Source organism: Papio anubis, chromosome 1 (genome assembly GCF_008728515.1).
Source record: "Papio anubis isolate 15944 chromosome 1, Panubis1.0, whole genome shotgun sequence".
Taxonomy (NCBI): domain Eukaryota; kingdom Metazoa; phylum Chordata; class Mammalia; order Primates; family Cercopithecidae; genus Papio; species Papio anubis.
In genome coordinates, this window is record NC_044976.1 from 130567991 (window position 1) to 130595923 (window position 27933).

General features: G+C 50.5%; 1 protein-coding gene across 1 annotated transcript; it reads left to right on the top strand.

Annotated features, from left to right (window-relative positions):
* The first annotated feature begins 99 nt into the window (after window positions 1–99).
* ATP1A2 (ATPase Na+/K+ transporting subunit alpha 2) lies at window positions 100–27933 on the top strand. The gene is made up of 23 exons (XM_031654443.1): window positions 100–238; window positions 5279–5383; window positions 5572–5631; window positions 7573–7776; window positions 8304–8417; window positions 8658–8792; window positions 9498–9615; window positions 11918–12186; window positions 13014–13212; window positions 13342–13451; window positions 13629–13763; window positions 14452–14641; window positions 14772–14947; window positions 18852–18988; window positions 19514–19664; window positions 19804–19972; window positions 20209–20363; window positions 20617–20740; window positions 20940–21085; window positions 21271–21401; window positions 24000–24101; window positions 24252–24343; window positions 25639–27933. The coding sequence occupies exons 1-23, from the start codon at window positions 227–229 to the stop codon at window positions 25665–25667; spliced, it is 3063 nt and encodes a 1020-aa protein (XP_031510303.1). The 5' UTR covers window positions 100–226; the 3' UTR covers window positions 25668–27933.

Genomic DNA, 27933 nt, shown 5'->3' on the forward strand with positions numbered 1-27933 from the left:
AAAGGGGCGGGAGGGGAGGAGTCCTCAGGGATCCTGTTTCAACAAACGTTTCTTTCGGAGGAGGGGAAGGCGGGGGAGAGGGGGAGAAGGACCTATTTAAAGCTACCCTGTTGCTTTGGCTGTCTCTGTCTGCCAGGGTCTCCGGCTGTCCCAGACGGGCTGGTGTGGGCTTGGGATCCTCCTGGTGACCTCTCCCGCTAAGGTCCCTCAGCCACTCTGCCCCAAGATGGGCCGTGGGGTGAGTATCCCTAAAGAGCAGGGGTCACACTCTGGAGGGTGAGGGAGGCTGCCGAGGAAGGATGAAGTGAAAATGGGATGTGGAAGGAGAGGGAGAGAGAAGCTGAGTGGGATACTTGGAACTTGAAACTAACAGTCTCCAAACTACCAATGCGTGTACAGATCCCACGGCGGTCACATACCCTAGTGCTCTCCTCTCCTCCGCCTGCCCCTGGCCCCCTGCCCACAGTTAGACCCACAGCCCACCACACACACCCCTTCCATCTCTCCCTCCACCCCACTCCCACATCTCTAGCCCTTCCCTGCGGCGGTCCTTCCTCTCACTGCATCTCCCGGCCTCCCAGCTGAAAGGATGTTTGGCACCGCGAGTCCTCGTCTTTGCCACCCCCTGAAAATACCCATTCCTCTGGGAGTCGTAGCCTGAGAGGTTGGGGGTCCATTTTGAGCTTAGAGAGGGGCAGTGGAGCATCCGGCTCCCAGAGTCACCAAGCAGTTCCGGACACCAGTTCCAGGGGCCCTGAGTGCCAAGGACAGCTGGGCAGGGTGTGGGGAGGAAGAGCGATGCGCCCCAGCCCCTACCCCAGCACCCCTCCGGATGTCCCGAGCAGCATTGTCCGTGGGCTCCAAGCCATGGGCTTTGAGGACTTTCCCAAAGGCTGATGACAGTGACCCCCCCAGTCCACCCGTCCATGGCATTCTGCAGCAATGGCTACACCAAAGGGAAGATTAACAACCTCAATGGGGCGGGCAGGGAGAGGGCTTTGAATTCTTGGAAATGAAATTCCCATATGGAGAAGAGTGGCCCAGTCCCTTTACATGCTGTGCCTGGCTGCTTTCCTTTTGTGGAATACTGGCAAAAGAGGACACAGAGGGAAAGGGCATGCTGAGGAACGGGAGGGTGTGAGGAAGACTGTGCCTAGGGGGAGCCATGGGTGTTTCTGGGCCCAGGAGGAGTCAGGCAAGGACGTGTTATTGCACCGAGTTGAACAGCTGGGAAATCTTGAGCCTGGACACCAGGGTTCCTGAGCTAGAGTGGGAGCCATAAATAGAATCAGAGTGCATGCATGTATCTGCATGTCTGTGTCTGTGTGTGTGTGAGTGTGTGTGTGTCCTGACCACGTGTTCTCCATAGGCGGGGAGTCCTGCAGTTACTCATGGATGAGTACCTGTGTTTGTGTCTCAGCAGGCAAATTTGTAAATGTACAAGCCTTCAAGCCTGCACAAGCATAAATGTCACTGTGTGGGGTGCTTGAGAGTCTGTGAGCCTGCCCTTAGGAGCTGTGAGGTATGGGTTTCACGGAGGAAGAGGTCATAGCTGCGGGAAGATACACAGTCTTGGGACCTTCAGCTGCATCTTGACATCTCTGGCTCCCCATGGATAGGGCATCCCCAGCTGAGATGCAGGACCTCTGAGAAGAGGCAGGGGTTAAAGGATCAGATAAGCCCTTCACTTCCCCCATCCAAGTGAAGAGAGAAGGAGGGAAGGTAGCCCCCTACCCTGCTCCATCTTAGAGCAAGGTAGACCCAGCTCAGGAGGTCCTGCTTAGGAGGTGATGAGACCTCAACTTTTCCAGTCTATCTTTTTCCCCTAGAACCCCAAAACTCCCCTTAATCACCATCCTCAGTTGCTGTGGGTGATCCAATAACAAGATGAGGAGCAGGTCTAGGCTGTTTAAATTAACAGTCTGGGTGAGGTGGGGGTACTTAGGACCTGGAGCTTAGAGTTCAACCTACCAGAGACCCCTGAAGAGGGAAAGCATCTGCTACCCACAACCTGTTCTAGGGATGATTTTGCCTCCAATCCCTTCTCCCCTGCATCTCCACTGCAGAGGCAGTCTTAACTGTCCCCCCATTACCCAGTGGCTGTGAAGGGCAGCGTGGGAGCTGGGGGAAGGGACGACACTGGTGGGAGGGAGCGCAGCCTGCTCCAGCTGCCACCGAGAGGCTGAGATGGGGGGAGCGTTGGCGGATTCCCAGCTGCCCCCACTCTGTCCCAGCCTCTGGCTTTCTCAAAAAGGACTCTCTGTTCTCCTTCAGCATTCAAGACCTAGAGAGGAGGACTTGTGGTTGGGGGAGGGAGGAGCAGAGGGAGGTTGGGGGGGGGGTCCTTGCTTCCTCTCTTTCTTTCTTGCCTGGGCAGCCGCTGGCCCCAAATCTCTGCAGGCTCCTGGCTGCAGAGCCTGAGATCCTTGCCAGGACAGAAGGAGGGGGAAGGGGCAGTGTGTCCCAAGTTTTCAGCCTGCCGGAAAACCGGGCGGGAGCTTGGGGAAAGCAGGCACTGCATGGAGCTGCTTAGCTCAGCCACAATCCAGCATGCCAAAGTGCATGGACCAGCAAGTTTTTAAAAAGCATGCATTTGATTCCAATTTTATGAAATTTATTTTGCATCTGAATATACAGAAATTCCTCTGCACCCTGATCCTCTACCCACAGACCCAGCGCTGCTCCTCTGTGTATGCCCAGGCCCTCTTCTGTCCCTGAAGTTCCTGAGGGTCACACTGAAGCTCAACCAGCCTGATCTCTTGCCTCTGGTCCTTTGATTGCATTTCATCCTTTTCTCAGCTCTGTCCCACCACAGACAGTTAGTGAATCTAAAGCACTTCAATCCATTCAATTAAATGAATCCTCTTAGGTCACCCGGGAAAGGGAGAGGTAGAACCATTCAAAAGCCTTTCCCCATCCCTTCCATTGGGCTGCTCGGTCTCCCCAAGAAGATCAGGCTTTAGGAAGCCAAAATTATGCCAGATTCACAGATGCTTCAGGTGGAAACAAATGCACAATTTGACTGGTCACCTTTTCTGAGAAGAGCACTTCTGAGCAACACAGCCTCTAAAAGCTCCTATCCTTTTAAATCACTGGTATCTTGGGACCAACAGTGTTGACTTCTCCCTGCATTCCCCACCCCTACCCTTGCTTCTGATTGTACTGGTCAGACTTCTACCTCTCTAGATGCTGAATTGGTGACCTCTTATGAACAAGACAACTGCCACACTTCTGGGATTGCTCCTGACTCTGATAAGTAAAAAATGCATTACCCTGGAGCACAAAAGACTTAGGGCAGTGAAGCTCTTCCATATGATACCACAATGGTGGATACACGTAACTATACATTTGTCCAAACCCATAGAATGTACACTAAGAGTGAACTCAAACTTAAACTCTGGGCTTTGGACCATAAAGATGTGTCAATGCAGGTTCATGATTGCAACAAATGTACCACTCTGATGCAGGGTGTTGATAGTGGGTGAGGCTGTGCATGTGTGGGGGCAGGAGATATATAAGAACTTTCTCTACTTCCCACTCAATTTTGCTGTGAACCAAAAACTTGCTCCAAAAAAGTATATTTTTTAAAAAGCAAACAAAACCCCCAAAACTCCATTATCCTGCAAAAAAAAAAAAAAAAAAAAGAAGAAGAAGAAGAAAAAAGGGCAAACACCTTGGCTGTGGATCCTACTCAGGTATCCACTCTTCATGGGAATCAAAAATTACATCATAGTGTGGGAAAGCTAATTCCTGAAAGCCTAGTGCAGACTTTGCAGAATCCAGTGGAGAAACAGGCACCAGGTGGAAACCAAGAAGCCCCTCTATGACAAGGACTCTATTTCCTGAGGGAAGTGGGAGGAGAGAAGACTGGGGCAGAAGAGGAAGAAGGTACCTTTTTGGGAACTTTTCATGGCTGCCCAGGCCTTCCTCAGCCTCTATCCTATTCTATCACCCCAAGAGGGCCTCCTCTTAGAAGGAAAGATTTCCCACCCTCTCCCCCAGAAGTTCCGTGTGAGACCCTGGAAGGCTGGTGGTGGTGAGCCCACAGGCCCTGGAGTGGAAGGGAAATCAGGAGCCTCATAAGGCTACAATTAAAATGTCCATCTGGTCAGGCGCTGTGACTCACACCTATAATCCCAGCATTCTGGGAGGCTGAGGTGGGAGGATCACCTGAGCCTAGGCAATATAGTGAGACCTTATATCTAAAAGAAAGAAAGAAAGAAAGAAAGAAAGAAAATTGTTTTAAATTAGTTGAGTGTGGTGGTGCATGCTTGTGGCCCCAGCTACTTGAGAGGCTGAGGTGGGAGAATTGCTTGAGCCCTAGAAGCGGAGAGTGCAGTAAGCTGAAAATGTACATTGCGTTCCATCCTGGGTGACAGAGTGAGACCCTGTCTCAAGGGAAAAAAAAGTCCCTCTGATTCACCAGATAACCCAGGAATGTCTAGACTTAAAAGCTATATATATTGTAGTTTTAGATTTATTCTCAGATACAATTTCTTTTGTTTTGGGACAAATGGGGCTCAGTTCCCATGTTACCCAATTGTGCTTTGAGGGGTCCAGTCCTTTGAGTTGCCTCCTGTCTAGTAACGGGCAGGCCTGCCCAGCAGGATGGAGAGGGCTCCCAGCACACCCCATGTCTCCACTTCCTGGGCATTACCTGACTCTCCAGCTACTGCCTCCTCTCAGTCCATCAGGCCTGCTCTTTCCATCCCTACCATTCCACCACCAGACCTTCTCTTCTGGACACGTTCCTGCCTAACCCCCTGGCTCCCCTAAGACTCTTACTCCCCCAAGTTCCTGAGTATTTCTAGCCCTCTCTAAGTAAAATTGCCATGGTGTTGGGCTAAGACATTCCTACAGAGTGATTCTACTCCCTCGACAATCCCCCACAAAACCCTGTCCACTCCCTTCCAAAATTTTCCCAAATAGTGTAGGATACAGGTTTTCAAAATTTTTGTTTTGTTTTGTATTTAGCAGCAGGGTCCTTTCAGCGAACAAAATCTTAGCAGACACCCAAGCATTAAACAGCTCAAGTGGTGCTTTTCAGTCCTGAGCCCCTCACCCTTCTCTGAAACTCACATGGGAGCCCCTGCTTCTGCCAATAGTCTACAGACTGAGGGCCTAGGGTCCCTCACCCTCCATCCCCCCGGTCTCCCCAAAGGCAGCCACTGTTTTTGAACCCAGCACCCCCACTGCCTGGGCTCCCTGGCTAAGTGGTGGGAATGGAGGCTCCAGCCCCTCTCCTCCCTGACCCTCTGGCTCTCCCTTCCTCCCGCAGGCCGGCCGTGAGTACTCACCTGCCGCCACCACGGCAGAGAATGGGGGCGGCAAGAAGAAACAGAAGGAGAAGGAACTGGATGAGCTGAAGAAGGAGGTGGCAATGGTGAGGGAACTGCTGGGCCGTGGAGGAGGGGCCCCATGCTGGGAGAGCTGTCCCTGCAGCCCTCAGAGGCTCAGAGAAACTCCGTGTCCCCCCATGCTGCTCACCTCACCCCTGCGCCCTGCAGTGCCCTCATATGCATCTTAGATACCTCCTCCCCAAAATAACTCACCCTCCCTTCCCTTCCCCAGGATGACCACAAGCTGTCCTTGGATGAGCTGGGCCGCAAATACCAAGTGGACCTGTCCAAGGTGAGTGGAGGAGCTTCTAGGGAAGGAACAAAAGAGGCAAGGAAACCATGCAGCATCAAGGTGGCAGGAGCCTTAAAACTGTAACCCAGCCTTCTTTACAGATGAGGAAACTGAGGCCCAGAAATAAGGGACTGGCCCAAGGTCATGTGGCTAGTTGGTGGCACAGACAGAACTAGAATCTGGATCCCCTGCATCCTAGCCCAAAGCTCTCTCCCTGTATGCCCTAGAAGCCAGGACTCCCTATGACCGAGACCCCAGAGGGCCTCCAGGCAGGGCCCTTCCCTATACCCCAAGCAACTTCAGTTGCACACAGCCTTCCACAGAGCTGACAGCTGACGCACATGGGCTGACAGCCCATTCCTGTGGTTACAGTGATTTGCTGGGCCCCTGCTACATGTGTGACATTGTGATAGATGCGTTACATACATTTCTCTAATCTTTACAACAACCCTTTGAGATAGATATTGCAGACCTGTTTATTAAACAAAGGAGATGCAGAGAGGGAGAGTAACTTCCCAAGGTCACGTGAACAGTAACTGGTACAATCAATTGCTAAGCCCTTCAATTAAAAATTTGTTTAAAAATCATTAATCAAAAAATGCTGGGTGTGGTGGCTCATGCCTATAATTCTAGCACTTTGAGGGGCCGAGGCAGGCAGATCACTAGAGGTCAGCAGTTTGAGACCAGCCTGGGCAACATGGCGAAACCCCATCTCCACTAAAAATACAAAAATTAACTGGGCACACTGATGGGCACCTGTAATCCCAGCTACTCGGGAGGCTGAAGCAGGAGAATCGCTTGAACCCAGGAGGCGGAGGTTTCAGTGAGCCGAGATCGTACTCCAGACTGGGCGACAGAGTGAGACTCCATCTCAAAACAAACAAACAAACAAACAAAAATTTAGTGGATGTATATCTCCTTTATGGACCTTCCCTGCCTGCTCTGTCTAAAATTCTATGCCCCTATTCCTTTACCTTACTTTATTTTCCTTAGTAACGCTTTTCACTATCTGGCACTAATATATTTGTTTATTGTGTGTCACCTCTCCAGATCATAAGCTCCTCAAGGGCAGGGACTTTGTTGGTCTTGTCCATCTCTGCATCCCCAGGGTGACAATTGTGCCCGGCAGTGGATACACATTTATTAAATGAATGAATGAATGAATGAAAAAAAAAAAAAGGAAATGGTCCCTGCTTTAAAGGAGCTCAAAGTCTAGTAGCAGAAAAAAATGCAGTCATAGGATTCCAACGCAATATGGTGAGTGCAGCTCTAGAATCAAGTATAGAACACCATGGGGAACCAGAAAGAAGCATCTGAACCAGCCTGGGGCTGAGGGAATAGGGCCAGGCGAGGCTTTCTGTGGAAAGTGTCAGGTGATTGCCAAAGTTGTGTGACACTGACACACACCAGGGTGTGGAAGTGCCCACCTGTAGTCCCAGCTACTTGAGAGGCTGAGGTGGAAGGATTGCTTGAGCCCAGTGTTCGAGGCTGCAGTGAGCTATAACTGCACCACTGCACTCCAGCCTGGGCAACACAGCAAGAACCCATCTCTTAAAAAAAATCTAGGACTCTCCTAGAATCCTTGATAAAACAATCTGAAGGAAGAGAGATGGGGGAAAAAACAATTGAGGTGTCTTTCCAGGAAGCTTATCCAGACTGCCTCCAGGGGAGATGTTAGGGTCCTAACCATAGGTGTTGTCTCGATCCAGTAAAATTAGGGGTGGAGCCCAGTCAAACCCTTCTCAGCCCTCAAGCCCTCCAAGTTGCATCACAAATGCCACCTCCTCCATGTAGTCTCTCCTGATGGTCCCCCACCCCTTCCAACCAGCTGGGACTTTCCACCTGGGCATTCTTCCCATGCCCGGGAGCTGAAGGGATGGGCATGGTGAGGGGCTGGATTGCTCCGGATGCGTGCCCCTACGCCTCTCCTTGCTCCCTCAGGGCCTCACCAACCAGCGGGCTCAGGACGTTCTGGCTCGAGATGGGCCCAATGCCCTAACACCACCTCCCACAACCCCTGAGTGGGTCAAGTTCTGCCGTCAGCTTTTCGGAGGGTTCTCCATCCTGCTGTGGATTGGGGCCATCCTCTGCTTCCTGGCCTACGGCATCCAGGCTGCCATGGAGGATGAACCATCCAACGACAATGTGAGCCCACACGCCTGAGCTCTGGAACAGCCCGTGATTGTCCTCTAATCCTGAATCCCCAACATAGTTGGGGGGTGGGCAGGGAACAAGGCCCTCACATCACAGTCCTACAGATGCCCCTGCACCTTAGGCTGGAAAGGGGTGAGGCTTCTATACATATTTGTAAAGCACTCCCCCTACACAGCACACGCACATTCACATACTCATTAATTAATGAAACAATCTCTCCCTGTTCCTCCTCACTTAAGTGAGCCTGTCTGTATGCCTGGGTCTTCATCCGCTAGCAAAATCCCAACCCTGGGAACATCCTAAGACTTTCCCTCCTGTTTCTAGTCTTAGCAGGCTTGAGGTTGGCAGATCAAGGGGGAGGTTAGTGAGAAGGGCTTTCCTCTACTATCATCACTCTCAGTCACAGACAAAGGTATGGGCTCTCGTCTTGGATGGCACTGCCTGCTCATCCCAAGTGGCAGCTGCCCCTTTAGGGTTGGGGGGAAGGTCAGGTCCCTGAAACTCTTTCTCCTTACCAGCTATATCTGGGTGTGGTGCTGGCAGCTGTGGTCATTGTCACTGGCTGCTTCTCCTACTACCAGGAGGCCAAAAGCTCCAAGATCATGGATTCCTTCAAGAACATGGTACCTCAGGTAAGATGGCAGGGCTGGGCTCTGGGCTAGGGTGTCAAGTTTTGGCAAGAGTCCAGCTCATCTTCTGTCAACTCCTGTGCTCTAAGATGGAGATGGGCAGAAAAGATCCTCCAACTTTCCATGCCAGCCCCTAATTTTTCATGGGGCTTCTCCTTCTGCTTGGCGGTGGGGGGAGGCCAGCAGGAGAATAAGGCAGGGGCAGAGACAAGCATTTCATGCGCTGCCTGTGGCTCCCCACAGCAAGCCCTTGTGATCCGGGAGGGAGAGAAGATTCAGATCAATGCAGAGGAAGTGGTGGTGGGAGACCTGGTGGAGGTGAAGGGCGGAGACCGCGTCCCTGCTGACCTCCGGATCATCTCTTCTCATGGCTGTAAGGTGAGGAGGTCATACCGGAGCAAGCACTTGAGTCTAAGGAGCAGGCTGTGTGCACAGCTGAGAGGGGTCCAGTGAGGTTTAAAGGTGGAGAGACCCAGGTCCAAATGTCAACACCTTGCCTATGCCCCTGTTAAACCTTCTCTCAGTGTGGGGGGCTTGTGCAGTGCCTCCTTGCATCTGTGTGTTACAAATGCTTTATGCCCCAGGTATTTCTTTGTTGTCCACTTTTTAGCAATCATGTAATGAGTACCAATTATGTGTCAGCTGCTTTATAGATGTTCACATGTGCTATCTGATGTAATTCTGAAAGGGTGGTATAATCATGCAGGGCTGCTGCATGTGGCCACACACGTTGCATTCTGAATGACCCCAGGAGGTGCATTTTCATAAACTTCAGTTAGTGGCTCCCCCTGTGGTTGTGCAAGGCAGCGATTCTGTTTACATTCCCCATTTTACAGTTGAGTACGTGGAGGTTCTGTTGGTTAAGCAAGTAACCTAAGGTCACATGAGAAGTCAGGAGGAGTCAGAATTCCAAACCAGAGCAGGGGCAATAGATGAGTAATGCCATAAATATGTGATGAGGGCAAGTGTAACTTTGTTCCTCATGTCATGAAGATTGAATGTGGTTGGAGGTGGTTCAGGAGACAGCTGTGTGCATACAAGTGGCTCTGCCAGTCTGATGACTATGCACCCCTTCCTCCTCAGGTGGATAACTCATCCCTAACAGGAGAGTCGGAGCCCCAGACCCGCTCCCCTGAGTTCACCCATGAGAACCCCCTGGAAACCCGCAATATCTGTTTCTTCTCCACCAACTGTGTTGAAGGTGAGAAGCCAGCCTGCACCCCGTAGGAAAGAGTCTGAATCCTAAATCCACGGTCAGGAGGAAGGGCTCTGGTAGTACTTATCTGGCAAAAGCTCTGCCATTGGTGGCGCAATTGAGGAGTCAGGGGGCCCTGAATATTATGGAAACACCCTCCAGAAAGCAGGGTATTGGCAGGGGGCAGCCTGACTCCATGGGAAATATGTCTCCCTTCCCCAGGGAGATCTCTGTTCTGTCCACCCCAAGGACTGAGTGGATTCCAAAGCTTTCAGGTATCGGGTTAAGAACCCCTTACACATGCGCACACACGGATGCACATACACTCAGAACCAACCTGGATTCTTAGGAGTCTTTGGATTTGATTGATGCTTCGATTCCTTGTGGTTCTGGGCCTAGCTTCCTCCTTCTCTAACCTTTGCTTTGACCAGAGCCCCAGGGTGTGGGAGTGCCAGGAAAGCATTCCGGCCTGGTGACCACTTGGGCCCTACTTCAGGCTGCTTCTAAACCTTTGTTACACCAAAAGACATGTTTCACCATGCACAGACTATCCAGTTTGCCCCATCCCTGTTCTGAGTTCTAGAGATAAACAAAGGTCAATAAGAACTCCCAGAGCTGCCATCACTTAACGGCAGGGGTCCAAGCACAACTGAAACCTGTGTCCTCTGTGGTCAAGCCAGTGAGCAGAGTCAGGGCTGACTCAGAGAAGGAGTAGGAGGAAAAAGACAGAAGGAGGCCTCAGTAGACCAATGGCCTCTGAAAATAGGGCAAAGGAGGCCTCATATCCCAATCCACACTTCCCCTATCCATTACTCATTTCTCCTCAGTATATTATGTTTGTCTGGATTTTTTTTTCCCTCCTTCCACAAGTTGGAACCACAGCCACTGCCTGGAATCCACGAGGGATTGGTTCCAGGACCCCCTTGGTTACCAAAATCCGAGGATGCTCAAGCCCCTGATATGAAATGGCATAATATTTGCATATGACCTGCGCACATCCTCCCATATACTTTAAATCACCTCTAGATTACTTATAATACTGAGTGCAATGAAATTTTTATACTGTTTTCATTTTAAATTTGTATTATTTATTGTTGCATTGTTATTTTTATTTAGCTCCAAATATTTTCCATCTGAGATTGGTTGAATCTGTGAACGTGGAATCTGTGAATACGGAGAGCCAACTGTACAAATCAAAATCACCACACATTACATTTCCTAAGTTTTTTTTTGTTTTGCTTTTGAGACAAGATCTTGCTTTGTCACCCAGACTGGACTGCAGTGGTGCGATCGCAGCTCACTGCAGCCTTGACCTCCCAGGCTCAAGCGATCTCCCACCTCAGCCTCCAGAGTAGTTGGGACTACAGGCGTGTAACACCACACCCAGCTAATATATATGTATATATGTTAAATATGGGGTCTCACTATGTTACCCAGGCTGACCTCAAACTCCTGGGCTCAAGTGATCCTCCTACTTCAGTCTCCCAAAGTGCTGGGATTACAGGCATGAGCCACTGAGCCTGGCCAAATTTCCTAAATTTTTAATGCACTGAGATTTTGAAATTTACATTTCCCACAATTGATTTATTCAGAAATGCCTAGTAATATATTCCTATTGCTTACTCTGCGATTGACTTTGAAAAGCAGAAAGGAAATAAATGAGATATTTGTTGGGCACCCACTATGTTCCAGGCACTGGTCTAAGTATATTGGAGCATGATCTCATCTAAATATTAAAACAACACCGAGATAGGAATTCAAGCAAGGATTCAAACCCAAATTTGGCTGGCTCCAATGTGCCTGCTTTCTTCAATACACCACCCTTCCTTCCTGGAAGACCCCTGTGATGTCACACAAGGGTTAGCAATTGCCTGACTTCCTCTATAGAGATTCATGCCTAATGTTGAGAAAGAAAAATCTTAAGACTGATTGGAAAATCCATAATGAGTACTTTACTTTGTGTTCATAATACACTTTTGGATGGTATCAAGTATGGGATTGATTTTACCAAAATGCCACAGGCAATTTTTATTTATTGAATTTCCTCTATTTGACCTTTGAGATTATTTGCAAGCTTCTCCCCAGGCTCAAGTACAAGAGAAAATAATTTGCTATTGTATTGATTCTGGGATTGGCGATCTATCCAGGGAAAGGAAGGTCAAGTGGGGACAATCTACTGAAAGTGGCCTCCAGATCTGCGGCTTGGGCTCATCTACCCTGTGATGGTTTTCCTTGCTCAGGAAATAGGATGGGACTGCAGTCCCTGGGAGCCACAAGGCACCCAACCTGATGTCCTACCATGTTGCAGGCACTGCCAGGGGCATTGTGATTGCCACAGGCGACCGGACCGTGATGGGCCGCATAGCCACTCTCGCCTCAGGCCTAGAGGTTGGGCGGACGCCCATAGCCATGGAGATTGAACACTTCATCCAGCTGATCACAGGGGTCGCTGTATTCCTGGGGGTCTCCTTCTTCGTGCTCTCCCTCATCCTGGGCTACAGCTGGCTGGAGGCAGTCATCTTCCTCATCGGCATCATCGTGGCCAATGTGCCCGAGGGGCTTCTGGCCACTGTCACTGTGAGTGGGTCAGGCTGAGGTGCCATCAGGGGAGGGTCCCACTACTCTTTCCTCAAAGTGATAGAGGCACAGTTGCTTGTAGCTTCTCAGTACTTTTTCCCCCTAAAGTCACATATTGGATGCAATACTCAGAGATCACTTAATACATGGCTCAGAGTTTGAGTTGAGAAATCTCAGGTGGGGCTATACTTGGGCACTCAATTTCTCTTTTTTTGAGCTTGTCACGGTTACCTTTTCTCACGATCTGCCAGCAGTATGGGTCTCATTCCGGCCAAGTCTCCTGTAGATGCTGTCTCAAAGGTCACTGGTCACTAACCAGCAAATCCAGTGACCTTTTCTCAGCTCTCCTCCCTAACTCTGCTGCTGAAACAGATACTGCTGTCCACCCTCCTAGCATTCTCTCTTTTGTCGATTGCTGTGATGTGTCACTATCCCGGTTCGCTTCTCCTCTGTCCCTTCCTGCTCCCCTTATAGTGATTCTCAGGCCTCAGCTCTCTGTTCTTCCTACACCCTGAGCGAGAGCCAATCTCCTCCCAGTTTCCAGTGTCCCTTCTGTGTGGATGACTCGGACATCCCTTTGCCCAGCTCTGCTCTGGCCCTCTCTGGAGCCAAATGTCTTAAACCCCCTAATGGGCATTTCATCTTAATAGATACTCATGATCTCACCACATCTAAAATTGAACATTCATTATTTATAGCTAAGTCCCACCCATTCAAGTTAGTGGAGTAGAATCAAGGGAGGAGGAATGGAGCCATGGTCTAGGGTAAGGTTATGGCCATCTCTGGCTCCAGCCTTAACCTTTTTTTTTCTCCTCTTTCTCTACCAGGTGTGCCTCACCCTGACAGCCAAGCGCATGGCGCGGAAGAACTGCCTGGTGAAGAACCTGGAGGCAGTGGAGACGCTGGGCTCCACGTCCACCATCTGCTCAGACAAGACGGGCACCCTCACCCAGAACCGCATGACCGTCGCCCACATGTGGTTCGACAACCAAATCCATGAGGCCGACACCACCGAAGATCAGTCTGGTGATTGGGTGCTCCAGAGGGAGTGGAGAGCATTAGAGGACGCTGAGAGCAGTGGCATGGCGGGGTGGGTGGGTGAGATAAAGGCTCTAAAGGGAGCCATGCTCCTGGTTCTCCCTCATTTTCTCCCAGGGGCCACTTTTGACAAACGATCCCCGACTTGGACAGCCCTGTCTCGAATTGCTGGTCTCTGCAACCGTGCCGTCTTCAAGGCAGGACAGGAGAACATCTCTGTGTCTAAGGTAGGAGATCAGGACACACAATAGGTGTGTTTTGGGGATGTCTCCAAAGACCTCTTGCTGGCCCCAGCTTTCCTTCTCACATGCTGTGGCTGCGTTAGGGATTTCAGTGCCCCCTTCACCTGATCCTCCACTCCCTTCCCTCCCACGCTGACACTGAATTCTGGTCTCTTCTGGCAGCGGGATACAGCTGGTGACGCCTCCGAGTCAGCTCTGCTCAAGTGCATCGAGCTGTCCTGTGGCTCAGTGAGGAAGATGAGAGACAGAAACCCCAAGGTGGCAGAGATTCCTTTCAACTCGACCAACAAGTACCAGGTCTGCTTGGGTTGCCAGGACAGAGGAAGAGCGAGGGATAGAAATAGGTGAGGGTAGACAAAGCCAAGGGGAATCATCACTAGGAGGAGTGGGGGTGTCTGAAGGTCACGTTCCCTCCCCCTGCCAATCTCCCCAGGACAGCTCCTATGACTGCATGTCTGGTTGCAAGTAGACCCAGCTCCCAAACTTTACTCCATCCCTTACTACAATCTGTCACTCTCTCAACTCTTCTTCCCATAGCTCCCCATCCTCTGGCCTAGCCTTCCAACTCTTCTACCCCAGTCAGTGAAACCATAATTCTGTAATTCCTTTACGGTGCCCCTTAGCCTTTAGGCCAAGAATGTAATCTCAGCATTCCACATGATTCGTAGAGGTAAAGCCCCCTGAGGCCAGGTGCTGTTGGGGATGCTGAGGAGGGAGCCGTCCAGCCCCTACCACAGTGCCTGTCTTAAACTGACCTCAATAAATATTTGTTGAATGAATGACTGTCTTACGGAAGAGGCTCTCAGGTTACAAGTGTTGGAACTATGAGGTCAAAACACCTCCCTGCACAAGGAGATTCTCTTTGTTGACAATCTTGGATGGATCCGGGTTACTTTACTAAGGTGGTTTCCTTACCAGCTGCTGCTTTATGCCGCGCTACCAAGACAAGCATGGCCATCTCTGTAACTGCCTGTCGTCTCTCCAGCTGTCCATCCACGAGCGAGAGGACAGCCCCCAGAGCCACGTGCTAGTGATGAAGGGGGCCCCAGAGCGCATCCTGGACCGGTGCTCCACCATCCTGGTGCAGGGCAAGGAGATCCCACTCGACAAGGAGATGCAAGACGCCTTTCAAAATGCCTACATGGAGCTGGGGGGACTGGGGGAGCGTGTGCTGGGTGAGAGGCCAGAAACAGGAGGCCCAGAAGGGGATTCCCAAGCCTCTGCAGCATCCCTGGGATGAGGGACTGTGGGGGCGTCCAGGAAGCCATTCTGTGGCTCTCACTGCTCCCTTCTGCCCCCTTTCAGGGTTCTGTCAACTGAATCTGCCATCTGGAAAGTTTCCTCGGGGCTTCAAATTCGACACGGATGAGCTGAACTTTCCCACGGAGAAGCTTTGCTTTGTGGGGCTCATGTCTATGATTGACCCTCCCCGGGCTGCTGTGCCAGATGCTGTGGGCAAGTGCCGAAGCGCAGGCATCAAGGTACTGGCCTCCCTTCCTCCCCTCCATCCTAGCCTCCCTCATGCCAGAGGTCAAGGAGCTGCAGTGGCTGCTGCCCTGGGGAGGCCCAGGCCACAGTGACCTCCTTCCCACTGACTCGTAGAAGAAGCTGTCCATCTGCAAGGAAGGGCCCACCCCTGCCTTGGAGCACTCACCCTCATCCCTTTTGCCCATAGAGGCCGCTCAGAGAGGCCATTGTCCCATGCCCCTCCTCTCCCTCCCTGGAACAGCTCATTGTCCCATCTGCACGTGCATCCTTCCATTCTGATTTGAAGCACAACCTGTCACTCGTATTTTGGAGACCTAGTTGTCCTACTCTTCCCAGCTACTGCCCACCCTCTCTGTCAACTTAGGATGGGATTAGCAGGCTCTTGTATGCTCCCAGTGGCTCAGCCCATAACCCCACAGAATGCCTCCAACTCAAGGTTCTCTTGTTCAACTGCAATTGCTTCTCATTGACAGCTCCCTCCTTTGTGCTATGTTTGTTGTTCGTTCAACAAATATTTATTATTTACTCTGTATCAGACACTGTGCAAGGTGCAAACTCTAGCACCTTGCACAGTGTCTGATACACAGTAAACAATTTGTGTCACATGACACATCCAGATGGGTCCAGGTTCTGTGGGTACTGTGCCAGGGAGGATGCATATAAATCATGCACTATTCTAAGCACTAAACCTGTATGATTTCATTTAATCTACACAACAACCCTGGGAATAAGCACTAGTATTTTTCCTTTTTTACAGAGAAGGAAACTGAGGCACAAAGTAAAATGCCAAGGCCACACAGCTGGTGTAAGTCATAGAGCCAGTACTTGAACCAAGGCAATCTGCTATTTCTTAACTATCACACCAGGAGACTTGGGGCTGTGTGTATATGTGGTTTCTGAACCCCATAACCACTCTGTCTCCAAGGCAGGCATCATTATCCCTGTTAAGAGTAAAACAAGGCAGGCCGGGCGCGGTGGCTTAAGCCTGTAATCCCAGCACTTTGGGAGGCCGAGACGGGCGGATCACGAGGTCAGGAGATTGAGACCATCCTGGCTAACCCGGTGAAACCCCGTCTCTACTAAAAAATACAAAAAAAACTAGCCGGGTGAGGTGGTGGGCGCCTGTAGTCCCAGCTACTCCGGAGGCTGAGGCAGGAGAATGGTGTAAACCTGGGAGGCGGAGCTTGCAGTGAGCTGAGATCCGGCCACTGCACTCCAGCCTGGGGGACAGAGCGAGACTCCCTCTCAAAAAAAAAAAATGAAAATTAGCCACGTGTGGTGGCAGGCGCCTGTAATCCCAGCTACTTGGGAGGCTGAGACAGGAGAATCACTTGAACTCGAGAGGCAGAGGTTACAGTGAGCCAAGATTAGGCCACTGCACTCCAGCCTAGGCGACAAGAGCAAGACTCCATCTCAAAAAAAAAAAAAAAAAAAGTAAAACAAATGGAAACTACAAGTGGGTAAGTTGTTTTCCCAAAACAAAACTGCCAGTAAGCGATGGACTGGGACTATGAAGCGTGGTCGGCTTGACCGGAGAGCCTGAGCTCCTGCTGCTTGGCCAGTGCCTCTTTCTGTGATCAAAACCATCACAGAGGCCCGGCCAGAGGACCTCTACGGGAAATCAGCTCAGGGAGGTATTAATTCTGCCTCAGAGAACTGGACGATGTTTGACAAAGGGAATGATATTTGAGCTGGGCTTTGGAGGTCAGAGTATTCTGCAAGGCAGCGAGGGAGAGGAAGGCACGTCAAGATCAGAGAACAGTGCGTACCCTGGCGTGACTAGACTGTATGGGGCATGTGTAGGGCTTGGCAGGGGAGAGGTGGCAAGGAGCACTGGGGGTTGAGACTGGAACGTTGGGTCAGAGCCAGTTGGAAGGACTTGGCTTAAATGCCAGACTTGGGCTTTATCCTGCAGGCCACAGAGAGCCACCAGTGTCACGGGGGAGGCTGAGCTTTTAGGAGACTACCTGGGTTGAGGAGGGACTGAATCTGGGGAAGAACTGGAGTCAGGGAGAGACAGGTTAACAGGCCATTGCCGTAGTTCAGGCAAGGAATGATGACCTGAACTAGGGCAGCAACAAAGGGAGTGGAGAGGAATAGCCATGTTTGAGAAATGTTTTAAGAACTTGGTGACCAAACTGGATATGGAAGGTGAGGAAGATACAGGAGAGAAGGGGACAGGATAATTAGATAGGGCAACATCTAAGGTAGGGAGCAGTTGCAGGCTTGGTGGGGTGGTGGGAGTAGAGAAAAGGAGTTCAATGTTGACTTTAAGCTTGAAGAGTCTATAAGATAGCCCAGGAGAGACAGATGTTCCAGCGAACATTGGAGTATGGCTTAGAGCTCATGAAAGACAGTCAGGACTGGAGATTTGAATCTCATTAGCGCAAGGGTGCAAACTAAAGGCTTATAGTATATTTTATTATATTGCCCAGGAAGAGCAGACAGGTCAAGTGAAGGGAGGAGAATGAAACCCTGTGCCAAACCAATATTTAGGGGCAAGAGGAACCAGTGAGGAGGGGAGAGGGTGGTAGGACCCAATGCCATTTAATCTTCATGACCACCTGGGAAGGCAGGAATCATCTCTGAATTGTGCTGAGACCTCAGTGCTTGACTTGCTTGAGGTACTGTAGCTGGAGAAGGTCAGTGTTTAAACTTGAGCCCCTCATTCAACTCCAAAGCCGCTGCTTCTTCCATCCTACTAGGCGGCTGCCCTGAGAAGCTGGGAAAGAGCATGCAGAGGAGTGGAGGGAAACCAGAAATGGAGGAGTGTGTGGAAGCCAGGGAGGGCAGGGTTTCAAGGAGAGGAGGTCAACGGTGCCAAATGCCTCAGAGGGGTCAAGTAGGATGCGGACAGCAAAGACACTTTCATTTTTCAATTGAGAGGCCCATTTGGCCTTTGGGTGGCAGTTTCAGTGAAGTGGTGGGAGCGGAAGAGAAGGCAGCGGGGACTATAGAGGCTTCCTTTTCAGTATTCATGGGACTTGCCCCACAAGCCCACACATGCAAATGTTATCCTAACCCAACTCTGCTCACCTCATGTTTAGAATAGCCACATAACCCGTCAGATGCCAGCCACCCTCCCCATCCCAACTCCATTCACTCTGCAACAATAGCAATGAACATTATGGTGAAGGCAGGGACCACCGTGCCTTACACCAGGGAAGATGTCAGAGGAGGTGGAGGCAGGGGTGTTGTCTCCATCTTATTCCTGTTCTGTCCATTACATTCCTGCAGTGATCAGTATTTCACACTAAGAACCTCATGTCCTATTTCCAAGCCCCTGTGTATTTGAGCAAATTGTAGGCCCTCTCTAAGTCTTGGTTTCCTCATGTGTAAAACAAACGAGTTGTTCAAGGGTCCTTCCAGCTCCAACTGCCTTGAAGCCCATGAAATCCAAACTCTAAAATAATCTCCTAAATAATCCCAAAGATTTGAGGCTTCTCTTTCAGGGGATCCTCATGAACTTGTTACTCTGTTATGGATACTTTCCTGCACTTAAGCAAACTATCTCTCTCTAACCCTCTGAACATAACACAACTTGCCATTATCTTTCTTCCTCACCCACCCACCCAAATTTGCACACACACACACACACACACGAATCCCCACCCTACATACACACACACACCCCCTTCCCCCCACACACAAACAATCCCCACCCCCCCCCCCCAAACCCCCGCCCCCCCCCCACACACACACCCCCCAGACACACACACATACACACACACACACACAGCCCCGCCCCCCCAACACACACACACGCCATTATTTCGGGGCTGGGATCTGCCAGTCCCAGACAACTCACTATCTAGTTTTCTCTCACTTTGGGAGAGGAATAGGAGGGGGATAAACTCTTAATACTGCTTTCCTTTTGTCTCCTCTCCTTCCCACTAGGTGATCATGGTAACCGGGGATCACCCTATCACAGCTAAGGCCATTGCCAAAGGCGTGGGCATCATATCAGAGGGTAACGAGACCGTGGAGGACATTGCAGCCCGGCTCAACATTCCCGTGAGTCAAGTCAACCCCAGGTGAGGCCTCTGCAGGAAGCCCCTGCTCCCCCTATCAACACATCCTCTTGCACAGAAGGCTTGGGTGTCCCCTGGGGGTATTTGGACAGCATTTCTGGGACCTTTATAGGTCTTACCTCTGACACTACCGTGACTGGTTCCTCAGCCCTGAGCTTGTGTCCAGGCTGTGCCACTGAATTCCCGTGTAACCTTGGGGATGTCACATTCCCATCCTGAGCCTCCATTTTCTCACCACAAAATTAGGATGCCATCTCCATTGCTGTAGGAGTGGGATGTGAGTAAAGAAACTAGCCCAGGGCCTAACAAACTGCACTTACGACTGCGATGATCCCATGGTGAGGATTTAGAGTCCCATCCTCAAAGAGAAATGGGGAAAGTGAGTACTGAGGAGAGGAGAACTGAAGCAACAGAGGAAGCAGGCTCAGCAGGGAGCTTGCAGGCCGTGGTGGTGAGGAGAGGCAGGGGGCAGGAGGGGCTGGTACAGGTGCCAGGAGTCAGCTGTCCCTGCCCCCACCCACCCTCCAGAGAAGCCAAGGCGTGCGTGGTGCACGGATCTGACCTGAAGGACATGACATCGGAGCAGCTCGATGAGATCCTCAAGAACCACACAGAGATTGTCTTTGCTCGGACATCTCCCCAGCAGAAGCTCATTATTGTGGAGGGATGTCAGAGGCAGGTGAGCACAGCCATGGGAGGCAGATGACAGGCAGGAACCGGGGAGGCAGGGACAGGGCCAAGACAAACATGGAGTGAGGGGTGAGGGGCCAGGCTTAGACAGGGGTTTCGTCCTCAAGTGCTGGCTGTCTTCCCTCCAGGGAGCCATTGTGGCCGTGACGGGTGACGGGGTGAACGACTCCCCTGCGCTGAAGAAGGCTGACATTGGCATTGCCATGGGCATCTCTGGCTCTGACGTCTCTAAGCAGGCAGCCGACATGATCCTGCTGGACGACAACTTTGCCTCCATCGTTACGGGGGTGGAGGAGGGTGAGGAGGTTGCATAGGCTGGGATGGTTCGCAGGATACTGAAGCCAGCACCTCTGTTCCCTGTCCCTTTACCCCAGTTGAAGAATCATTCCATGACTCTAGGCAGCCCAGCCTTCTTTAGCTTCCCTCGAACACAAAATCTTCCTCTCTTGGGAAGACCGGCAGCCATGCTTCAGGGGCTGGGGGTGGGGAAGAGTCCCTCTGACCTCCCTGATGCCCTCAGAATCTCCCCACAGGCCGCCTGATCTTTGACAACTTGAAGAAATCCATCGCCTACACCCTGACCAGCAACATCCCGGAGATCACCCCCTTCCTGCTGTTCATCATTGCCAACATCCCCCTGCCTCTGGGCACTGTGACCATCCTCTGCATTGACCTGGGCACGGATATGGTGAGCAGAGGTGGTGGAGGAGGGGACAGGCAAAGCAATCATGATGGCACAGTGGCAGGGGGAAGGGGTGTACTGGGGCAGCGGCCCCAGCTGTGGGGGTTACAGGAGACACGCACAGGCCTGGAAGACAATGGGGTCTGAATACATGCTTTTTTAACTGTGTCAAAGATCTTCACTGTCGAAGATCAATTGCTCCTGCCGTCTCCTACACCCCTTCAAATGCCCTCCCTGCCCCACTTCCTACCCCACACAGGTTCCTGCCATCTCCTTGGCCTATGAGGCAGCTGAGAGTGACATCATGAAGCGGCAGCCGCGAAACTCCCAGACAGACAAGCTGGTGAATGAGAGGCTCATCAGCATGGCCTATGGACAGATCGGTGCGCCAAGCCCTGGGGCTCAGGAGGGAACCCCAACAGGATTCTTTTCCCAGCTTTCAGAGGAATGAGCCCCAAGCAAAATTCCAGGACAGGGGCCAGCTACCCAAGGGTCAGGGACCTCCATCTCTGGCCCTGAGGGGCTGTGCCCCTTCTGCTTCCTGCTCTGACCCTGCCCCTGCCTTTGCCCCTCTACCCACAGGGATGATCCAGGCACTGGGTGGCTTCTTCACCTACTTTGTGATCCTGGCAGAGAACGGTTTCCTGCCATCACGGCTACTGGGAATCCGCCTCGACTGGGATGACCGGACCATGAACGATCTGGAGGACAGCTATGGACAGGAGTGGGTGAGTGACACTGTGTAAGTGCAGTGCACATGTTTGAAGGTGTGGGGAGCTGAATGACTGGCAGGAGTGGCCAGTAGTGGCCAATAGGGACTGGGGCTAGGGGTGGATCAGGAGAAACCTTGCTACCTTCTGGTCTTACCCTTTCCTCCGACACTTTCATCTCTCTCTGCCCACCCTCCCTCCAGACCTATGAGCAGCGGAAGGTGGTGGAGTTCACGTGCCACACGGCATTCTTTGCCAGCATCGTGGTGGTGCAGTGGGCTGACCTCATCATCTGCAAGACCCGCCGCAACTCAGTCTTCCAGCAGGGCATGAAGTGAGTGCCCGCCCCATGGCACCTGCCCGCCCCGGCTCCGGGCACACTCACCAACCCACACAGGCCAGGCTTCCCACTCAGCCCTGGCCCAGAGTTGTAAGGAGGGCGTCAGATTTTAATCTTCCATCTGTATATCCATAGATAGGCTTCATATGGAAGAGAGAAGCCATGCTTCAAGCTCCTAATTTTGCATTTTGTTATCGTCTCTCTCCACCTTCCTTCTCTCCTCCCCTCCCTCCCCCCTCCCTCCTTTCACCCATCTCCTACTTGAGTACCACCTGTTCCTATCCTTTGCCCATCCCCAAATTCAGTGTCTTTTATGCCCACCCCTGGCTTTCCGCAGGCAGCCTAGTTTATAGCACTTGCACTGTGGTTCTGGAGGCCACACACTGCCGAGGATCCAGTTCAGTGCCTTCTTGCAGTGTGAGTTACAACGTGCCAGGCACTGTGCTAAGTGCCTAACACATTGTTTAGCCTCACAATAGCTCTATGAGGTGGGTATTACTGTTTACATTTCATGAATAAGAGGCCCCAGACAGGTTAAATGATGTGTCCAAGGTCACCAAGATGGTAAGCGTTCACCAGACCTGTCTCTAAAGCCCAGCCCTGGCTACTACCCAACATTTCTGTGCTCACACCATCTGGCACTGTTTGGAACTCAATAATGACTGTGATTCTAGCATGGGTGGTGGTTGAGCACTGAAGGTTTCATGCTGGTTTCTTTTATTTTCTCCTACCATAAACAATGGCCACAATTCTTCACATGAGCTTGTCACAGTTTCTTAGTTTGGGGCTGGGGAGGGTGGGGAGAAGATGCCAAAGTGAAGTTAGTAACACTTAAGGTCCAAGGGAGAACCAAGTGAAAAGCCTGTTAGATAAATAAAGGTAATATGAAGGAAGGAGATTCCAGTAAGCTAAAAATACTAATGGGAAAAAAATGCAGTTTGAAGAGAACAAGGAGCAGAGATTCTTAAGAAATTGGGTACAGTTCTGGAACCTGGGACTTGCTATGCACTGAGTGGACAACACAGGAAGATGCGAACGTGGCCACACTGGCTACATCCAGCCCATCTTAGAGGCAGATGGGAAAAATAGCAAATGAAAGTCTGGCTGGGTACAGAGGAAGAGTACTAATACCACTGCAGGCCTCACCTTAGGTCCCTGGGCCACTGGGGATCCTCAGAGATACTATTTGCCTTATTTTGAAAAGATTTATGAAAATAAAGCACCCACCTATGAGAAGGCAACCAGGCTTACTAATGTGCCATTCTTAGGCAAAAGCCAAGAGCACATATCATGAAGTAGTGATCGAATGCTGATCCACAGTTCTGTTTGGAAGCCATGGATAGTTCTAATTAATTTTAAATGGGAAAATGTATTCAATACTTATTCACAAATGTAGCTTGAGAGACAAACAATTAAATGTGGCCTTTACAGAAGAAAATAAGGAGGTCTTTAGTGAGTGAAAATTTGGAAATCACTGGCCTGAACCAAAAAGAGGTACCTTGTGTAAGAATACAAAAGATGAAGCAGCAGGGCACAGTGGTTCACACCTGTAATCCCAGCACTTTGGGAGGCCAAGACAGGAGAATCACTTGAGCCCAAGAGTTTGGTACTAGCCTGGGCGCATGGTGAAACTCTATCTCTACAAAAAAATACAAAAATTAGCAGGGCATGGTGACGCACACCTGTAATTCCAGCTACTGGAGAGGCTGAGGCAAGAGGATCACTTGAGCCCAGGAGGTGGGGGTTACAGTGAGCTGTGATTGTGCAGCCTGGGCAACAGAGTAAGACTCTGTCTCAAAAAAAAAAAAAAAAAAAAAAAGTGGAATAACAATATGACTAACATTTTCCATGTTTCAGAGCTTTTCACGTGTTATCTCCCTTAATCTTCCCAGCAACCCTATGATAAAAATGTAAAATCTCCATTTTATAGAGAGGGAACGTGAGGCTCAGAGAAATTCAACATTGCCTGCAACCCAAAACTAGTCAATGGCAGAACTGGGAATAGATACCACCTGTCTGACTGCAGAAACTGCCCTCAGAACCTCTTTATTCTATCCTGCTTTTCAATTCTGATACAGTGAACATATATTAACCACTTATTATGCAGTGAGCATCCCCTTTACATTCTCTGAATTCAATATCTATGATGAAACCACCACCAGGAACTGTGGGAGATGCTGAGACGGTAGAAGACATACATGGGCCCTGCACTGAAGGAGCTTTCGAGCATCTTGCTCGGGAGACGACACTTTCACGGGCCCTATGCCTGGAGCAATAACAAGATCATGAGACAGGCCCCATGTTGACCACCATGTCTCCAGTACAGAACACATCACCCAACACCTAGAAACAATTATTTAATGAATGAATATACGTGCAATAGACAACATTCGGAGGTAAACTCAGTAAGCAGAAAAACAAATAACATCTTCCTTTGGTTACATAAAGCATGAGAAGAGGATGTTGGAAGAAGACATGGGACTATGTCATTTAGAATTCTCTCTCATCTTTCCCTTGCACCCCAGGGGTATCCCAGGATCTCTGCCTCCTTGATCCCCCTTCACCTGCTACCCTCCTTTCTTTGCCTTTCAGGAACAAGATCCTGATTTTTGGGCTCCTGGAGGAGACGGCATTGGCTGCCTTTCTCTCTTACTGCCCAGGCATGGGTGTAGCCCTCCGCATGTACCCGCTCAAGTGAGTGTCTCTTTCGGGCAGCCTGAGTAGTCATATGGGGGCCTTCAGCCTCCTCCAGGATCCAAGTTCTGATCGGTTTGAATGCTCCTTTATGTGATGGCCGCCAAGCCGACCTCTGATGCTCCTGACACTCTCCTCCATTGCTTTCAGAGTCACCTGGTGGTTCTGCGCCTTCCCCTATAGCCTCCTCATCTTCATCTATGACGAGGTCCGAAAGCTTATCCTGCGGCGGTATCCTGGTGGTAAGCCCCTCCACATCCCCCCCAGCAAAGTGCAAGCCCCTCCACCAGCTCCTCCCTCCAGGACCATACACAGACTCCACTCCCACTACTGGTTCCTGCTCCTGTTCCTCAACACCCTCAGATCCTGGGGTCCCAGGTCCCAGGAGCCCTGACTCTTTCGAACGTGTTGTCTCTGCCCTCTTCCTGTCAGATTCTAAGTCCTGCCTAACTCACAGTTGGTCTCTGAGGCCCTCAACCTTCCACCTGAAACTACAGAACATCAGAATTAGAAGGGCCTTTCCAGGTCACCTAGTCCCACCTCCATATTTTACAGATAGAGGAGGCTCAGAGGTGAATCTGTTCAGGGTCGCAAAGCAAAGAATAGCAGGACTGGTACTAGAACCCAGGCCTCCTGATCCCCATGCATCAACCGACAAGTTATTGGTTTTCCTATAAGCGTTTTTTTATCACTTAGTAGAGGTTAAAATATGGTGGCTTACAAACCAAATACTGTCCAGGAATACTGTTTGGTTTGACCTGTCCCATATTTTGTGTGTGTGGGGAGGAGGGGCGATTAATTGGTCCAGTATAGAAAATTTGGGGTCTTTCACATAAAATCTGAATTCGACTTCTCCTGAAGAATCAGAAGAGCTGTTAACCCCGTGTCCACATCTCTGCACAGCAATAATGGACAGCTGCTCCCTTAGACTCTCATTCGTTACCTGAAGAGGCCCTGTGGCGTTTGCATTTTCACCCCCGACCTACTCTGCCCCAGCCTCCACTGTGCTAAATACAAGTCTCCCCTAAAGGCAGGCTCACCCTCCCTTCCTTTGACCTATGGCCCCAGCTCACTGGACCTGCCTCTCCTCCCTTGCACCTTCCTTTTTTTTTTTCTTTTGAAACAGAGTGTCGCTCTGTTGCCTAGCCAGGAGTGTAGAGCAGTGGCGTGATCTTGGCTCACTGCAACCTCTGCCTCCCGGGTTCAAGCAATTATCTTGCCTCAGCCTCCAGAGTAGCTGGGATTGCAGGCACATGCCTCCACGCCCAACTAATTTTTTGTATTTTTAGTAGAGACAGGGTTTCACCGTGTTAGCCAGGAGTCTCGATCTCCACCTGCCTCGACCTCCCAATGTGCTGGGATTACAGGCGTGAGCCACTGCTCCTGGCCTCCTTTCACCTTCCTAAGCCACTTTCCTCAGTGCCCTTCACCAGGCTTCTCCTTCTACCTGGCCTCAGCGACCCAAGCCCCTAGGATATTGATATCTTGCCTTCTCTTAAGTTCACACTGCAATCTCCACTCCCAATCTCTCTAACAGGCTGGGTGGAGAAGGAGACATACTACTGACCCCATTGGAAGAAGAACCAGGCACAGAAAGATGGGGAGCTCTGGAGGTGTTGTGGGGATGGTGGTGGAGAGGGATGGAAATAACGGGTGGCGTTGGGTGGCAAGATTTGGGGAGAGATAATGAGGCAACTCAGCAGGCTAAGTTGCGGGGTAAATAAATTGGAGTGATGACCCCATAGACCTAACTGTGAACAATCAGATTAAACACTACGTTAGAGTCCCCCAACCAGATCCTTTTCCATCCCACTCCACTATGTTGTCTATTTTTTTCTGAGGAATTAAGGGCTACCCCACCCTCCCCACTCCCATGCCTTCAATCCCACCTCCTACTGTAATAGATCAGCATCCAAAGGCAGGAACCTGTCTAAACCAGAAGGAAGCCCTCTCAGATCACCCCAGCTTCACTCCACTTCCCACTTCCACCCCCGTTAGCTTCCTGCAGGACTCTGTCCCTGGCTTCCTCTTCAGACCTTGCAATCACAAAAGGTTCTTCGGGTGAGTGCAAGAGCCTGAGGCTGGAAAAGGCTGACTTGTCTCCCAGTCAAGGCTGGTAAGGGACCTGCAGGGAGAGCTGGGCAGACAGGTGGGAGGTGGGGGTAGTGCTGGCTGGAGGAAGGAGACAACAAAGGAAGCGAGGTAGTGCCAATGACAAGACATTTGACGTGTCTTGAGTCTCCAGATAGATGTTATGGACTCCAGCTCTATGTCCTGCCTTTTAGAATACCCCACCGGCAGAACAAACTCAGATCTCATCAGGGTAGCAGCAAAGGCAGGACCAGAAGGCAATCAAGAGCTTCCAGAAACGCCACACCACAGAATTCCCTGCTGACCCTTGGTTAGGGGTCCTCTTGGTCCACAAGGCCCAGATGTCACTCATGTACTTAATAACACCTCACCTTCTGTAATACTAAGTCCTCAGAGCTCCATGCTGTTCTGAGAGGGATGGCCACAAGTTTTTTCCCAACCCCTTCCATTCCCTTTCTCTTCATGCCCATCCCGACGAACCTGCATCATTCCCTGGCACTGCCAAGGCAACCCTAGAAAAGGAGTTCCCTGGCCATTGGCTAGAATCAGGATGGAGAAGTTCCCAGAACCTTCCTGTCTCCCAGGGCAGGGACATGTATGCTTCCAGGGACAAGCTTAGGTCATGGACATGATCAGAACCTTTGGACAAGAGGAAAAATATTACGAGATTTGCTTTTGCCAGGCGCGGTGGCTCACGCCTGTAATCCCAGCACTTTGGGAGGCTGAGGCAAGTGGATCATGAGGTCAGGAGTTCGAGGCCAGCCTGGCCAACATGATGAAACCCTGTCTCTACTAAAACTACAAAAAAAATTAGCCAGGCATGGTGGCGCACGCCTATAATCCCAGCTACTCAGGAGGCTGAGGCAGGAGAATTGCTTGAACCTGGGAGGCGGAGGTTGTAGTGAGCTGAGATCATGCCATTGCACTCCAGCCTGGGTGAAAGGGCAAGACTCCATCTCAAAAAAAAAAAAAATTTTGCTTTTGACGTCTTAGGTGGCAGGGCTATTCCCTCCAGGCAAATGCCCTTCACACCGACGATCATTGTGCCCACTTTCCCTGGGCTGGAGAGTTGGTTTCAGTTTCCTACAGGAGATACCTTTCTTTCCCTTACTCCCTATCTAACATTTGTGCTCTGCAGGCAGCTTTGCCCATTCTCTAAGCCTGGCTTAGAAGGCCCTGGGAATGTCCTGTAGAGAGAGACCTAGATAAGTCATGCAAGTGAGAGAGACATCTGAGGAAAATGGAAGACCTAAGGCAGACAGGAAGGAAGCACAAAAGACAAGCATTGGGTCAGACCCATAAACCACCTCCCAAATGCTGTCATTTCATTGCACTGGAATTTAGCTTTATCAGAAGCACCTGGAAGTAAGGGAGTCATTGCCTTGGGCCTGGGAATCTAAGTGGGAGACCATATTAATTTGGGTCCGATTAATTGGAGATTACTAACTGTGGACAAAAGTTTATCTTTGCACAATCAAAAATGGCATTTGTTTAGTAAATTAAGAGTATAAACAATATTGCTAGAGGTGGCATGTTTAGTCTACCGAAAACAATACTTTTCAGGCACTTAAGAAATATCCTTTTAGAAGCAGCAAGTGCATGGGCTAATTATCATCAATCTTTATGTTTTTGTTAAAGAAACATCTACAGGATCTTTATCGGTGACCTTTTGTAAGACATTAGTTTGAAGTACTACCTATGTACTTGAAAATAATAAAGTTGCATTTCTTTATGAAAAAAA